Source organism: Somniosus microcephalus, chromosome 1 (assembly GCF_052327205.1).
Source record: "Somniosus microcephalus isolate GS21.2 chromosome 1, FLI_Smic_1.0, whole genome shotgun sequence".
Taxonomy (NCBI): domain Eukaryota; kingdom Metazoa; phylum Chordata; class Chondrichthyes; order Squaliformes; family Somniosidae; genus Somniosus; species Somniosus microcephalus.
Genome location: NC_140987.1, coordinates 21,692,930 through 21,709,381, shown reverse-complemented (window position 1 = coordinate 21,709,381; position 16,452 = coordinate 21,692,930). Strand labels below are relative to the sequence as shown.

General features: G+C 46.0%; 1 protein-coding gene across 8 annotated transcripts in view; it reads right to left on the bottom strand.

The window, feature by feature from the left end:
- htt (huntingtin) overlaps positions 1–16,452 on the bottom strand; it is a 256,421-nt gene that overhangs the window by 208,715 nt on the left and 31,254 nt on the right. For all 8 annotated transcript variants that reach the window (XM_085974744.1, XM_085975173.1, XM_085974896.1 and 5 more), the window contains exons 2-4: positions 5,858–5,941; positions 3,127–3,247; positions 965–1,024 (exon numbers count right to left, since the gene is read on the bottom strand). In XM_085974744.1, coding sequence (XP_085830870.1) covers positions 965–1,024; positions 3,127–3,247; positions 5,858–5,941 — 265 coding nt within the window. The remainder of the gene's footprint in view (positions 1–964; positions 1,025–3,126; positions 3,248–5,857; positions 5,942–16,452) is intronic.

Genomic DNA, 16,452 nt, shown 5'->3' with positions numbered 1-16,452 from the left:
AGGAGAGATTGGGTCGATTGGGCTTATATCCGCTAGAGTTTAGAAGAATGAGAGGGGATCTCATTGAAACTTATAAAATTCTAACAGGACTGGACAGGCTAGATGCAGGAAGGATGTTCCCGATGGCGGGGGAGTCCAGAACCAGGGGTCACAGTCTAAGGATAAGGGGTAAGCCATTTAGGACAGAAATGAGGAGGAATTTCTTCACCCAGAGAGTGGTGAACCTGTGGAATTCTCTACCACAAAAGGCAGTTGAGGCCAATTCATTAAATATATTCAAGAAGGAGTTGGATATATTTCTTAAGGCTAAAGGGATCAAGGGATATGGGGAGAAAGCAGGGACCGGGTACTGAATTTGGATGATCAGCCATGATTGCATTGAATGGCGGAGCAGGCTCGAGGGGCCGAATGGCCTACTCCTGCCCCTATCTTCTATGAATGCGAGAAATGAACACTTACACTAAAGACCAATACTTATTTATGTTACACAAGAACATACAAAATAGGAGCTGTAGACCACCATTCGGCCCTGCAATAAGATCATGGCTGATAAAATAAACATGCAAGCTCTGTAAAATCGCTCTAATGCACGAATTGGTAATTCAAAAGCGCATGGCAGTACTTTTTTTTTTATTAAACCATGCATTCCATTCCCAGTAGCAACGTTGCCTATAATTTTATTTTGGGTGCGTGGCCCCTTTAAGGGGCTGTGCGGCCCATTCAAAACACCGCGCCTGCGCGGTTCTTCCCGTTTAAAAGCCGGTTGCGCGGGAGCTGCAGAGCGCTGCACAGCCGCGCAGCTTAAAGGGAACGTTGCCCAGTAGCTATCTTTTGAGTACCCTAGTTAAAAAATATCCCATTGACGATATATAATTACGGTAAACTCACCAACCAAAAATGCCACTCCACATAACTACTTCTTAAAAACTATTTATTGGGAATATTTCTCGAACCGCTTACCAACCTTTTTAATTTCTTTATACAATTCTAGTTGTAACCGAGGCAGATTTGAGTCAGTCAGGGCCTGTTAAAACAAACAAGAACGTGATAGCTTGGGTATACAAGATTTTTAAGAACTTTCATTTAACATTATGCCACAGCCTACCTGGAGATGAAATGTTAAAATGTTACACAAAATGAAACACAAATTTCAACATTAGTGTATGGAGTGCTCAAATGAACCTTTATCTTTCCAAATGCAATTGCAAACGGGTTAAAGAAATCAGGGCTCCAGGGCAGAATTCTCCACTCATTCCTTCGAGGTCCCTATTTTCTCTTCCTCCTTCCCGTGTCCTCCCTGTGTTGAAATCAGACTCCCCACCCAATCTCGAACTCATTTCTTTATCTTGGAATTTCCTCGGCCATCCCTTCCTCCCGCAATCCTCAGCCTTTAAAAAAAAAAAAAACACCAAGTTTGACGTCACGAGTCCCTGATTTCATTTTCTCTTTCACTCTTCTCAAGCTCGTGGCGGCTTGGACAGGATGCCTTGACCGCTCATCTTGGTTTCTCCATTTCAATAAAGGGCAGAAGTGTCCTGGCTGATATCTGTTCTCTCTTAGGCAGTCCCTCGGAACCGAGGAGGACTTGCTTCCACATTAAAAATGAGATCTCAGGTGACCGATGAGTCCAGTGCAGGACCTACAGTCTCTGTCACAGGTGGGGCAGACGGTGGGTGGGTGGGGTGCTTGGGTTGACGTGCGCTCCTTCCGCTGTATGCGCTTGGGTTCCGCTTGCTCCCGGCGAAGAGACTCAAGGTGTTCGGCGCCTTCCCAGATGCTTCTCCTCCACTTTGTGCGGTCTTGGGCCAGGGGTTCCCAGGTGTCGGTGGGGATGTTGCACTTTTTCAAGGAGGCTTTGAGGGGGTCCTTGATTGTGACATGCACCACAGACGTAAACTGGCCCACACCCTGCACAAGGTTGGTGCATGTATAGGCTCTGGAGGCAGACCATTAGGGTGCGAGTCCGCTTGATTTAACAAAACCTTCCAAACCATTAAACTTTTTTGCATTCAGATACGAGTAACGCAAACGGAGCGAAAGTACCAAAACAGCAGGTAACTTCTTAAAATCTTGGCTGGCAAACTTCCATTCTGCCGTTACACATCCATTTCTTTTGGCCACTTTTGATCAGGATCCGTAGCTTAGCTCAGGGATGGTCGATATTTTGGAGCCGGAGGACGGAGGCGTGTGTCAAAACCAGTGAGTGTGCCGCATGATTACGCAGTAATTCAAGCCCTTGTAGAATGAAAATTGAAACACCCACACACTCAAAATGCAAACCCCACGTACACAATACAAACGAGACCAAATACACAAAAAGGCAAGACCCCCATCAACAAAAATACAAGCCCACCCCACTGTTCCCACCCCATCCTTTCCCCGAGAGAGAGCCGGAGGGCGAGCACTTGACAGGGACAGCAATAATGCTGAGGTGAGAGAGAGAGAGAGAGAGAGAGAGAGAGAGAGAGCAGCGGGGGCTGAAGGGGTGTGGATGTGACAGAGAGAAGCCAATGAATCAAACTGTCCCTCAGAGATTCACAATAGCAGTAAAACCATTCCACTTATTAATAGAAACCATCAATGATAGTGATTTTATCATCATGACACAGACATCCTACGACAAATCCCCCGATTTTCGTAATCTAATAGTTTCCTTACATTTTCTCTCTTCTACATTTCCCCTCCACCCCACCCCGCACAAATTTCTGATCTGCTTACAAGAAAAAAAATAAATGATACTTGCTCCAGCCCTTTCACAGTGAATGTTTAGTTGAGTGGGCTAATGAATGGTTTGAAATGGATCATGGCTCATGCTACCAATGTTGTTCGTCAAGCGTGAGCCTCGCAGCACGGGCTCACATACCAATCCTTTTAGAATGCGAGATCTCCACCTAGATGTACATCAGAACCTCCCACCCGTTCACCATTTTTTTTTTTTTTTTTTTTTTTTTTTAACCCTACCAAGCCCATTTTTTTTGTCCTCCTCACCAGTGATGAACAACTCCGATATCACTAACGCACACAGGCACGCACACGTTTAACTTGCGCAAATACTGGAAACAAACTCAATTGAGAGACCGACATTTGGGCTGGCACACTGGCGGGGCAGGTTAAAAGCAGACTTACCTTAATAATTTTATTTAAACATTCATCTGCCACCATCCGGACATCGGACTCTGCGTCGTCGCAACACAACAGAAACATTTCCATTGCAATCCCCAACAACTTCTGAAATTCTGGCGAGTTCCTGAAAAATTACAAGTAGGCATGTTTAAAAGAAAAAATCTGTTTGGCACACTCAGCATTGCAACTCAATTTTTCCAGACGATCTCTGGTCACGGCATATTTGAGTAAGCAACAATAACTTTACACTTGAACGTAGTAAAATGGCCCAAAGCGCTTCACGGGAGTGTTACGAAACAAAATTTGACACCAAGTTACGCAAGGAGATATTAGGACAGGTCAAGCTTGGTCAGAGAGGTAGGTTTTAAGGAGCGTCTTAAAAGGAGAGTGAGGTAGAGAGGCAGGGAGGTTTAGGGAGGGAATTCCAGAGCTTGGGGCCTATGCAGCTGAAGGCACGGCCGCCAATGGTGGAGCGATTAAAATCGGGGTGCGCAAGTTGCCAAGATTGGAGGCGCGCAGAGATTTCAGAGGGTTGCAAGGCTGGAGGAGGTTGCCGAAATAGGTAGGGGCGAGGCTATGGAGCGATTTGAAAACGATTTTTTTTTTTTTTTTTTTTATATAAATTGAGGTGTTGCCATATGTAGGTCAATGAGCCCAGCGGATCTCTAGTGATGCTGCTCGCAATAGATCAGAGCATGTGCAGTTTTGTAAGGACAGGAGCACTGCACCATCTAACACGCAACGCATTATTGCGCTGTTAAAGTGAAGCTGTGTTTAATTTGGTTCCCCTTTAAGATCATGAGGTGCAATTGCTGTGTCTTCAGGACAATTAGAGGCCGACTCTTCTTAGCTGATCCCCAGGTCAATTAAAGACCCTACTTGCTTTCTTACAAAAAAATGCAACTCCTGAAGTCAACTGGAAGGTATTTTCTGCTTCTCTGCTTTTCAATTTTTCAATTTTATCCCTCCAGAAATGAACCTCAGTGCTTTGTTTGCTTTTTTTTTTTTTTTTTTATAAATTGTCTTATTAACCTGCGCTGCTACTTTTAGTGATGTGTATCTTTACCCCCAGATCCCTTTTTAGACACTTACTTTTGCAGGAGTATGTGGCTTCCTTATTCTTCGTACCAAAATGCACCACCTTACACTTATCTATATTGAAATTCATTTGCCAATTGCACACCTATTCTGTAAGTTTATTAATGTCTTCTTGTAATTTGTCAGTCTCTCAGTACTAACTATACCTCCTAATTTGAGGTCACCCGCAAATTTAGAAATTTTACTTGATTCCCAAGTTCATATCGTTTATGTATATGGTGAACTACAGTGGTCCCAGCACCGATCCTTGCGGAACACCTTTTGCTAGTCTGAGTAGCTGCCCTTAACCCCTACTCCCTGGTTTCTGTTTCATAGCCAGCTTGCTATTCATTCTGCTACTTGTCCCCCGACTCCCTTGTTCATTGGTCTACTATGCGGTACCTTGTCTATTACCTTTTGAAAATCCAAATATATTACATCTACTACATTACCCTAGTTCTTCAAAGAATTCAATAAGGTTGGTCAAGCACACCCTTCCATTTTGAAATCAGTGCTGACTACTATATTTTCAGTTTCTAGATGTTTTCCTGTTACATCTCTGAATAAAGACATAATAGACGGTAAGCCAACTGATCTATAGCTCCCTGGGCTTGTTCCTATACTAAAAAATAGAACGAACATTAGCTGTCTGCCAGTCCTCTGGCACCATTCTCTTTTCTAATTAATTTTTATATATGTGCAATAGTGCCTCTGCTATCTCTTCTCTAGCTTTTTTTAATGTCCATGAGGCTTTTATCCTCTGTTTGGTTAGTTTATCAATTATTGACCTCTTTCTATCTTAAATGTCTTTATATCGCTTCCGCTAAAGTCATGTCCACCTTGTTAGTCTCCTTAGTAAATAGTGAAAAAGTAATTATTAAATATTTCTGCCGCTTCGCTGTCATCACCTTGCTAGTTTATCTTGTGCATCCCATAGTGGCCCCATCACTATCTTGATTTTCTTTTTGGTGTCTGTCGAATACTTCACTATTTCTTTTTATATATGCTTTGATAATTTAGTTTCATACTTCCTCTTGGCCTTCCTAATAAGTTTTTTTCTGTACTTCTTTGAGCCTCTCCGTTTTCCCTTTGGTCATCCTCTCCTTTGTTTTCTATGTATTTAGTGTGTGCCTTTTTCTTTAGTTTCCATTTTCCCCTCATCTCTTTATTCATCCAGGGTGTCTCATTACTGGCTAGTTTGTTCTCGTTTGTTGGTGGACTCCTGGACTCTATTGATCGTAGCGGAACAATAGATTTATTCCACGATTCACACAAGAATACTCGAGCAATGTCGATGAAAGCTCAGTGCGTCAATTTTCAAAACCTTATGCGATTACTTTCATTCCATGTTCAAAGAGCAAACCAATAATACCCGGGCAGAATTTCAACAAATATTAAAATGCAATTAAAAAAACAGAAAATGCTCAGCAGGTCAGGCAGCATCTGTGGAGGGAGAAACAGAGTTAACTTTTCAGGTCGATGACCCTTCATCGGTGTTCTGATAGAGGGTCATCGACCTGAAACGTCGACTCTGTTTCTCTCTCTCTCTCTACAGATGCTGCCCAACCTACTGAGCATTTCCAGCATCAACTGCTTTCATTTCTGATTTCCAGCATCTGAAGTATTTTGCTTTAATATTAGAATGCAACTAATTTACCTAAGAGACTGTGCAACTATGTTTTCACATATAGTCAGGCAGTGAGTTACACGGTCCTTTTTGGTCGTGGCAGATTCTTTCTTCCTGGAGAAAACAGAAACAAGAACAGCAATTAGGCTGTAATATAGTATAATATAATAAAGTACCATACATACATACATACATGCATGTTCTGAAAGGGACAGAACTCCACAAATGTAGCTCTTCACTGCCATCTTTCAACAACAGCATTTCAAAGAAAATAGTTTTCCCCACGATTGCAGACCACAATCGATCAACTTCCAAATCGGTGTTTATCGAAGACACCAGTAAACTGCCCACAGTATTGCTTATAGAATCATAGAACGACACAGCACAGGAGGCCATTGGGCACTTCACACCTGTGCCGGATCTTTGAAAGATCTATAACAATTACAGGAAACTCTTTTTTAATCCGGCACCGACGGGACCGGCGTGGTGCCGGTTGATCAAAAAGTCCGGATTACAGAGAGGTATACTTACCAAGGTCCTCGTACACAGTCATAGGTGCAGGAGCCCCGGTTACACGGCACTTGTGCAGGAACCCGGATTACACGGCCACAGATCCAGGAACCCCGGTTACACGGCCACTAATATAAAGTAAAACTTACCTGAACCTACTCCTGAATTTTGGTGCCGGTTAAGAGAGTTTCCTGTATTCCCATTCCCCCTGCTCTTGCCCTATGGCCCTGTCATTTTCCCTGCCTTCAAGTACTTATCCAATTCCCTTTGCTTGGAAAAGCTTCCTTCTAAGTTCCCCCCTTTACGCTTCTCGTACTCATCCTAATTACGTCTCCTGGTTACCGATTCGCCGACCAGTGGAAATACTTCCAGAGGGTTGTCAGGCTGTGCACTGCTGGAGTTGGTGACTGAAGCACAAGCCGTGTCAACATTTAAGTGGAAGTTAGACAAGTGGCTGAAGGAAAGTGGGATAAAGGGACGTGCGGACAGGCCGGGCACAGGGGATTCGGACTGCAGCTGCACATAGAGGAGAAAGACCAACAGGGGCTGGAAGGCAAAGTTCCCTCCAAGCTGCGCGGCCTCGCAGTAACCAGGAAAGGGCCCATGGAGGCCGCTCACTGGCTTTTAGAATGTAAATTTCTGCGCATGCACAGTATTTAACGGGACCGCGCATTAAAAGAAACAGGCTGCGTGGAACAAAACGCAGCTTACAGGAACAGTGCTGGTAGGTCGATCAGACTGTTCCCGCGGTGTGATTTTGGGGTAACATCCCGATTTGCTCCCTCAAACTCTTCAAAAACGCTCGTGTTATTATGGAAACGCAGCCAAGTCAAATCGCGCCAATCTAGTTTCAAACCACACGGAGCACAAAACGGCAATTACAAGTACCAGATCATATCGGGGATTCCCAAATAGGCATTGGATGCTGCGTGCAATAATGGGCTCCACACTACAGGAAGTATACTGAGGCTTTGGAGAGGGTGCAACGTGCATTCACTAGGATGCTGCCTGGTATGAGGAAATACAAATACGAAGAAATACCGGAGAACAATTTAAGAAAGGATGGGACAGTGCAGATATTCCTTCGTGTATAGACGATTAAGCAGTGATCTAATTGAGGTGCTTAACCTAATGAACGGATTCGATAGGGTAGAGAGAGAGAAACGGTTTCCTCTGGTGGCGAATCGAGAACAAGGGGGCATAAATTTAGAGTCAGGGCATTCAGGGGAAAAAAAATCAGGAAGCACTTTTTCCCCACACAAAGGGTAGTGGAAATCTGGAACACTCTCCCCCAAAAAGCTGTCGAGGCTGGGGGGGGGGCGGGGGGGGGGGAAGGGGGTCAATTGAAAATTTCAAAACCGAGATGGATAGTTTGTTAAGGGTATTAAGGTTACGGAGCCAAAGTGGGTAAATGGTGGTACGGTACGGTACAGATCAGCCACGATCTAACTGAATGGTGGAACAGGCTCGAGGGGCTGAATGGCCGACTCCTGTTCGTATGTAGATAGAAGCAGACTGCTTCCAGTAGTTGAGGGGTTAGAACAAGGTGCCATAAATACAAGAATAAATCCAAGAGATTTAGAACAGAGCGAGAGAAACCTCTTTACACAGAGACTTGTGAGGCTGTGCAATTTACCTCCAAAGTTAGTGGTTAAGGCAGAGAGTATCTCAATGTTTGCGATTAGATTGTTTGGGTGGATGAAGGAAATGGGAACAGGGTGGGTGACTGTGATTAGGGCTATTTGCTTGCGTGGAGTGTAAATACTGACCTGCATAGGTTGGGATGACGTGTTCGGAGGCGACAAGCTATGCCAACTGAGCAGACTGTTTGGCGGTGTAGACATTTGGCTCATGGCTACTCATCCTCAGAGACAGAGCGACAGAGAGAGCGAGCGAGCGAGCCAGAGAGAGCGCCAGAGAGAGCGCCAGAGAGAGCGCCAGAGAGAGCGCCAGAGAGAGCGCCAGAGAGAGCGCCAGAGAGAGCGCCAGAGAGAGCGCCAGAGAGAGCGCCAGAGAGAGCGCCAGAGAGAGCGAGAGCGCCAGAGAGAGAGAGAGAGCCAGAGAGAGAGAGAGAGCCAGAGAGAGAGAGAGAGCCAGAGAGAGAGAGAGAGCCAGAGAGAGAGAGAGAGCCAGAGAGAGAGAGAGAGCCAGAGAGAGAGAGCCAGAGAGAGAGCCAGAGAGAGAGAGAGAGACAGAGAGAGAGACAGAGAGAGACAGAGAGACAGAGACAGAGGATCTCCGCAGCATTGTACAGGAAACTTTGGTGATATCCAGCACCGACGGGACCGAGCTGTTGCTGTCCCATCAAAACTGCCGGACAAACCAGCGGTAATGTTAAAACATACGGAGCTTTTGAGCTCCGTATCTAGCAACAAACCCTGCTGCAGCTTCTAAACAGTCGGCCGTAGCTTGCAAGCGTCTTGGTAGCTAAGCAACAGCTTTAGCTAGACCTTGCAGAGCCTGACTGGTGAAAAAAAAAGCAACGAAAAGAAAAAGAAAAACTTACTGAACCGACTCCTGAATTTTGCCAGTGGATCGAGCATTCCGGACAGTTAACCTCCGGATAAACCAAAGTTTCCTGTATGTCGATATTCCAACATCAGCACAGCATCACCTGGTTGGGTTTTTCTGTTGCCGATTTATTTATAACCCCTCCTCCTCACTGCAAGTTATCACCTTCTACCTGGGGTACTGCTCGACAAACCCTGATGGGCCTCCAGTACATCGGGCAAGTGACTGTTCTTCAGGTGGGAGATTGAACACCAAGTCTCGGCAGGCTGCATATCTATATGGGGTGTCACAAGTAAGCGAGATCCGCTCCCCCCTCTCACATTCTCAGACGCGCATGTGCATGCACTCACACACACGTGCACATACATAGGATCACTGGATAACGATTGAAAGTAGGAACCCTGGCCAATTCCACCCCAGCTGCTTCACTGAAACCACTGAACCGTGGATGCATTAGGAACCAAGTCTCAGCAACAAATTGCTAAATGCCCATTCCCAAGTCTTGGATAACCTGCCTGCCAAATCGAAGGCCAGCCAATTAATTAGTCGTGCCAGCCAGTGGCTCAGTGGGTAGCAGCCTCGCCCGAGTCAGAAGGTTGTGGGTTCAAGTCCCACTCCAGAGACGCAAGCACAAAAATCTCAGCTGACACTCCCAGTGCAGTGCTGAGGGAGTGCTGCACTGTCGGAGGTGCTGTCTTTCGGATGAGACATTAAACCGAGGCCACGTCTGCCTTCTCAGGTGGACGTAAAAGCTCCCATGGCACTATTTCGAAGAGGAGTTCTCCCTGGAGTCCCGGCCAATATTTATCCCTCAAATCAACATCACTAAAACAGATTGTCATTGCAACGTTTGGGACCTTCCTGTGCGCAAATTGACTGCTGCACTTCCTACATTACAACAGTGGCTACACTTCAGAATACCTCATTGGTTGTGAAGCACTTAGGGACATCCTGAGGTCGTGAACGGTGCTATATAAACCTCTCTTTTTTCCTTAGTCAAAGTCAAGTATCTACAAGAGCAGTTTTACTTGTTGAAAAGGGATAGGACGAACTAACGTACAGTACGTTGATACTACAGGTTTGGCATCAATGTGAACATGTAATTCCGGTGTAAAGACCAGATCTGACTCCAAAGCGAAGCGGAGCGAGATCGCCTCAAGGGAATCTCTTTCTTCTCTGACATGACATCGGGCCCCTACTCCAGATTCAAGCTTGCTATTTCCACCTGATAAGACAGAGGGCGGATCAATCCAGGGTGCTTCCACGCACCTCCTTGCCGGCATACAGCTGCTACAGAGGCAGAGAGTCCTATGAGCAGGTGGATGGGAGGGAAACATTCTAAACACGAGAAAGACAGCCAGCAACTTCTCAGGCACAGAGCTAGTCAGTAATCTGGACGGGTGGCTTTTTAACTTTTTCTTGCGTGTTGTGGGACCCCTGCCATTGTCGTCAAGCCCCAGGAAAACCCTGCCCTAAATTCCGACGGTCAGATTCAGCTACCCCAAAGGAAGACACCATTGCAGAAAGTATCATTATTCGCATACTGCGGCAAAATGGGCTCAGAAGTTAAAAATACAGGAATTTGATCACCACAGGGACCCGTTTGAAAACTTGTGATCTGAAGTGATCGTACACCTTTTTTTGCACTCCATTAACTGGCCATTAAAATAACTGCCTTTTTAAAAAATAAATTGACTTGAGACAATAAATAACTTTCATTTATATAGCACCTTTAACGTTGCAAAACATCCCAAGCTGCTTCATGGAAGCATTATCAAAAAAATGTTTTACACCAAGCCACATAAAGGACAGGCGACGAAAAGCTTGGTCAAAGAGGTAGGTTTTAAGGAGCGACTTAAAAAGGAGGAAAGAGGAAGAGGCAGATTGGTTAAGGGAGGGAATTCCAGAGCTTAGGGCCCCGGCAGCTGAAGGTACGGCCACCAATGGTGGGGCGATGGGAATCGGGGATGTGCACGAGGCCAGAATTGGAGGAGCGCAGAGATCTTGGAGGATTGTAGGGCTGGAGGAGGTTAGAGAGATAGGGAGGGGCAAGGGCATGGAAGGATTTGAACGCAAGGATGAGAATTTTAAATTTGAGGCACTGGTGGGCCAGTAGCCAAAGTAGGTCAGCGAGCACAGGGGCGATGGGTGAACAGGACTTGGTGCGAGTTACAACATTGGCAGCAGCATTTTGGATGAGCTCGAGTTTACGGGCGATGGTCGGCTGGCCAGGAGAGCAGTGGAATAGTCGAGTCTAGAGGTAACAAAGGCACGGGGTTGAAGGTTTCGGCAGCAGATGAGCGGAGGTACATAAGAAATAGGAGCAGGAGTAGGTAGGGGCGGAGATGGGCGATGTTACGGATGTGGAAGTAGGCGGTCTTGGAAAGGATATGGGGTCAGAAACTCTGCTCAGGGTCAAATAGGACGCGGAGGTTGTGAACGGTCTGGTTCAGCCCGAGACAGTGGCCGGAGTCGGTGGCTAGGGAAAGAGTGTTTGCGGCAGGGACCGAAGACAATGGCACACCAAATTCCAGCAGAACTCAAGATTGACAACAATTCTTGTTAAAGGTATCCCTGCCCGTGCATCCGGCATCATCCAGCTAATGTTTAGAGCAACAGAAAATGCTGGAATAACGCAGCAGGCCAGGCAACATCCGTGGAGAGAAAATAGAGTCAACGTTTCGAATCAAACTCTGTCAAGACTGGAAAGGCACAGGAAATGAAATAAATTGAGATGCCAGGCTGGGAGAGAACGAGAGAGAAGTGAAGAGACATTAAGAGGTATTCAAAACGAGACAAGGTGGTGATAGGACTAGTGGAGACAAAAGACGGCTCTAGATTAGGTGTGAAATGTGCTGGCAGAATGGGAGACAGAAAAAGGGGGGGGGGGGGGGGGGGGGGGGGGAAGGGCCAAAACAAAGGTGTGGATAAAATATAAGTAAAAATGTAATGGGGGCCGAGGTTATGATCTGAAATTGTTGAACTCGATATTGAGTCCGGAAGGCTGTAAAGTGCCTAATCGGAAGATGAGGTGCTGTGCTATCGTACTAATGTTTAGAGCAGGTGGGATTAAATTGGGACGTTATTTTCTAGCAGCTATGACGGGGACAAATGCTTTTCCAAATTATTTCTATCACTGCTGTTGCCAGTCAAGACTGTAAATGCCAGGTCTACCCGGGAGACTTGATCTCATGGATAACAGTACGCCTCCCCGAGGGAGTTCCTCCAGCAGTGCATCTCTTGCAGCTGCTTCAACGAACAAAGTCAAGCAGCTCAGGTAACATGCGGTCATTAAGCATGACATCACCAGTTCACTCAGCCAACAGAAGCAACCCACTCGTGCACTTGACACAGATGACATGAATCAATTTTTAAAAATGTACAACACAGCATACACCACTTATCAGGTGTCGGCTGGATATACTTTGGAGAAATACATCTATGGCTGCCTGGTTAAGTATATAAATTGTTATGCGGAGAGATTGGGTCGACTAGGCCTGTATTCACTAGAGTTTAGAAGAATGAGAGGGGGATCTCATTGAAACGTATAAAATTCTGACAGGGCTAGACAGACTGGATGTTTCCCCTGGCTTTTGGGGGGTCTAGAACGAGGGGGTCAGAGTCTCAGGATACGGGGTAGGACATTTAGGGCTGAGATGAGGAGAAATGTCTTCACTCAGAGGGTGGTGAACCTGTGGAATTCTCTACCACAGAAGGCTGTGGAGGCCAAGTCACTGAATATATTTAAGGCGAAAGATAGATTTCGAGACACAAAAGGCATCAAGGGGTATGGGGAGAGAGCGGTAATATGGTATTGAGAGAGAGGATCAGCCACGATCGTGTTGAATGGCGGAGCAGGCTCGAAGGGCTGACTCCTGCTCCTATTTTTCTATGTTTCTATGTTCAGCTTCAAGGCCCAATGCAGGCGCCATTGCCAAGCCCCTTCCCTAGATAACACTCCAAAACACAACGGTGTGTGAAGGTCCGTTCTCTTATCTGCTTCGGTTTTTCTTCTCTTCTTTCAACAACCCGCCACTCCCACCTCCCCCCGCCCCCCCTCCTCCACCGTTTTGTAAGACATCTGGGATGTTTTCAAATGTTAGAAGAACTAAAGGCGCAGAATCAACGGTAACTTTCAAAAGGGAATTGGATTTGAAGGGGGAAAATTTGCAGGGCTACGAGGAAAGAGCAAAGGAGTGGGATTAATCGGATAGCTTTCAAAAAGCACGATGGGCCGAATGGCCTCCTTAGAAATCATAGAAATTTACAGCACAGAAGGAGGCCATTCGGCCCATCGTGTCCATGCCGGCCAACAAAGAGCGATCCAGCCTAATCCCACTTTCCAGCACTTGGTCCATAGCCCTGTAGGTTACGGCACTTCAAGTGCATATCCAAGTACTTTTTCAATGCGATGAGGGTTTCTGCCTCCACCACCCTTCCAGGCAGCAAGTTCCAGACCCCCACCGCCCTCTGGGGGAAAACATTTCTCCTCAAATCCCCTCTAATCCTTCTACCAATTACAGGAAACTCTTAACCGGCACCTAAATAACCGGAAATCTCTGTTAACCGGCAAAATTCAGGAGTAGGTTCAGGTAAGTTTTACTTCATATTAGTGGCCGTTCCTGGATCTGTGGCTGTGTAACCGGGGTTCCTGCACTTGTTGCTAAGCAACAGGGACGCTTGGTCTGTGGCCGGAATTCCTGCACATGTTGCTAAGCAACAGGGAAGCCTGGATTTGTTGCTGTGTACAGAGCTCTCGTACCTTTTAACTATATCTCTCTGTAATCCAGACTCTGATAAACCGGCACCGCGCCGGTCCCAGATAATAAAGAGTTTCCTGTACTTTAAATCTGCGCCCCCTGGTTATTGATCTCTCTAAGGGAATTAGGTCCTTCTGATCCACTCTATCCAGGACCCTCAATTTTATACACCTTAACTAGGTCCTCCATCAGCCTCCTCTGTGCTGCATGATTCTATGATATAAATGCAAGTAGTTGTTGTTTAGGGGTTTTGACACATTTCAACAACGTAAGTAGCGTCGAACTGCCAGCCGCACTATTAGAAATGAATTCCTGCACGACAGCACACACGCACCACTCACAACAGAAGAGTGGAACTTGTATTTTCACCACCTCCATCGCAAGTATTCCCGACTGCAGCCATGCGGGTTAGAAGAGCACAACAGAAGCAGGCCAGCTTCACACGGGTCAACAGCACTTGGCTACCTCGCTCCTTTAGGAGTTGCCAACCCTACAGGATTGTCCTGGAGTCGCCAGGGATTAATGGTCAACCTCCTGGACACTGCTGCGAGTAACTCGAGAGAAAACATAGAAACACAGAAGATAGGAGTAGGAGTAGGCCATTCGGCCCCTCGAGCCTGCTCCGCCATTCAATATGATCATGGCTGATCATCCAAATTCAGTACTCGGTCCCTGCCTTCTCCCCATATCCCTTGATCCCTTTAGCCTTAAGAAATATATCTAACTCCTTCTTGAATATATTTAATGAATTGGCCTCAACTGCCCTCTGTGGCAGAGAATTCCACAGGTTCACCACTCTCTGGGTGAAGAAATTCCTCCTCATCTCTGTCCTAAATGGCTTACCCCTTATCCTTAGACTGTGACCCCTGGTTCTGGACTCCCCCACCATCAGGAACATCCTTCCTGCATCTAGTCCTGTTAGAATTTTATAAGTTTCAATGAGATCCCCTCTCATTCTTCTAAACTCTGGCGAGTACAAGCCCAATCGACCTAATCTCTCCTCATAAGTCATAAAATCATAGGGATGTTAAAAAAAAAAAATGAATGCAGTGTTTTGTTTTATTTTTCACATTCTTTCAACAATTTTGTTTTGGTTTATAAAATATTGGAGATGGGGTAAAAAGGTTGTTTGACTGGGAGGTTGGAGGGCGTGTGATGAAACCTTCAAGAATACGTCACACCAGAGTTGGCAACACTACTCTGCTTTGCTATGAAAGTCTCAAATTGTATCTATTCAGCTGTGCTTTCTCTCTCTCTGCCAATTCAACCCCCACCCACCACTCTTCATGTCCTCCGTTCACCGTGTGTGCGTCAGCCAGTGGCTCAGTGGGTAGCACACTCGCCTCGGAGTCAGAAGGTTGTGGGTCCAAGTCCCCACTCCAGAAACCGGAGCACAAAAATCTAGGCTGACACCCCAGTGCAGTACTGAGGGAGTGCTGCACTGTCGGAGGTGCCGTCTTTCGGATGAGATGTTCAACCGAGGCCCCGTCTGCTCTCTCAGGTGGACGTAAAAGATCCCACGGCACTATTTCAAAGAAGAAAATGGGGAGTTCTCCCCTGTGTCCTGGCCAATATTTATCCCTCAATCAACATCACTAAAAAAAAAAAACACCAAATTATCTGGTCCTCATCAGCTATTCACAATCTATATCAATGATTTGGATGAGGGAACCAAATGTAATATAACCAAGTTTGCTGATGATACAAAGCTGGCTGAGAGTGTAAGTTGTGAGGAGGATGCAAGGAGGCTTCAAGGGGATATAGACAGGCTAAGTGAGTGGGCAAGAACATGGCAAATGGAATATATTGTGGAGAAATGTGAAGTTATCCACTTTGGTAGGAAAAACAGAAAAGCAGAGTATTTTTTTTCCAAATGGTGAGAGATTGGGAAATGTTGGTGTTCAGAGGGACCTGGGTGTCCTTGTACACGAATCACTGAAAGTTAACATGCAGGTACAGCAAGCAATTAGGAAAGCAAATGGTATGTTGGCCTTTATTACAAGAGGATTTGAGTACAAGAGTAAAGACATCTTACTGCAATTATATAGGGCCCTGGTGAGACCACACCTGGAGTATTGTGTACAGTTTTGGTCTCCTTACCTAAGGAAGGATATACTTGCCATAGAGGGAGTGCAATGAAGGTTCACCAGACTGGTTCCTGGGATGGGGGGATTGCCCTATGAGGACAGATTGAGTAGACTAGGCTAATATTCTCTAATTTAGAAGAATGAGAGGTGATCTCATTGAAACATACAAAATTCTTGCAGGGCTTGACAGGGTAGATGCAGGGAGGATCTTTCCCCTGGCTGGGGAGTCTCGAACCAGGGGTCACAGTCTCAGAATAAGGGGTTGGCCATTTAGGACTGAGATGAGGAGAAATTTCTTCACTCAGAGGGTGGTGAATCTTTGGAATTCTCTACCCCAGAGGACTGTGGAGGCTCAGTCGTTGAGTATATTCAAGACAGAGATCGATAGATTTTTGAATATTAAGGGAATCAAGGGATATGGGGATAGTGCAGGAAAGTGGAGATGAGGTAGAAGATCAGCCATGATCTTACTAAATGGCGGGGCAGGCTCGAGGGGCCAAATGGCCTACTCCTGCTCCTATTTCTTATGTTATGTTATCACAGTGCTGTTTGTGGGAGCTTGCTGTGCACAAGTTGGCTGCCACGTTTCCTACATCACATCAGTGACTGCACTTCCAAAAAAAAGTGCTTCATTGGCTGTAAAGCGCTTTGGGATGTCCGGTGGTCGTGAAAGGCGCTATAGAAATGCAAGTCTGTCTTTTTCTTGCAAAGCACTCTGGAGCATTCTTCAACACGAGGGCGCTATAAAAATGCAAGC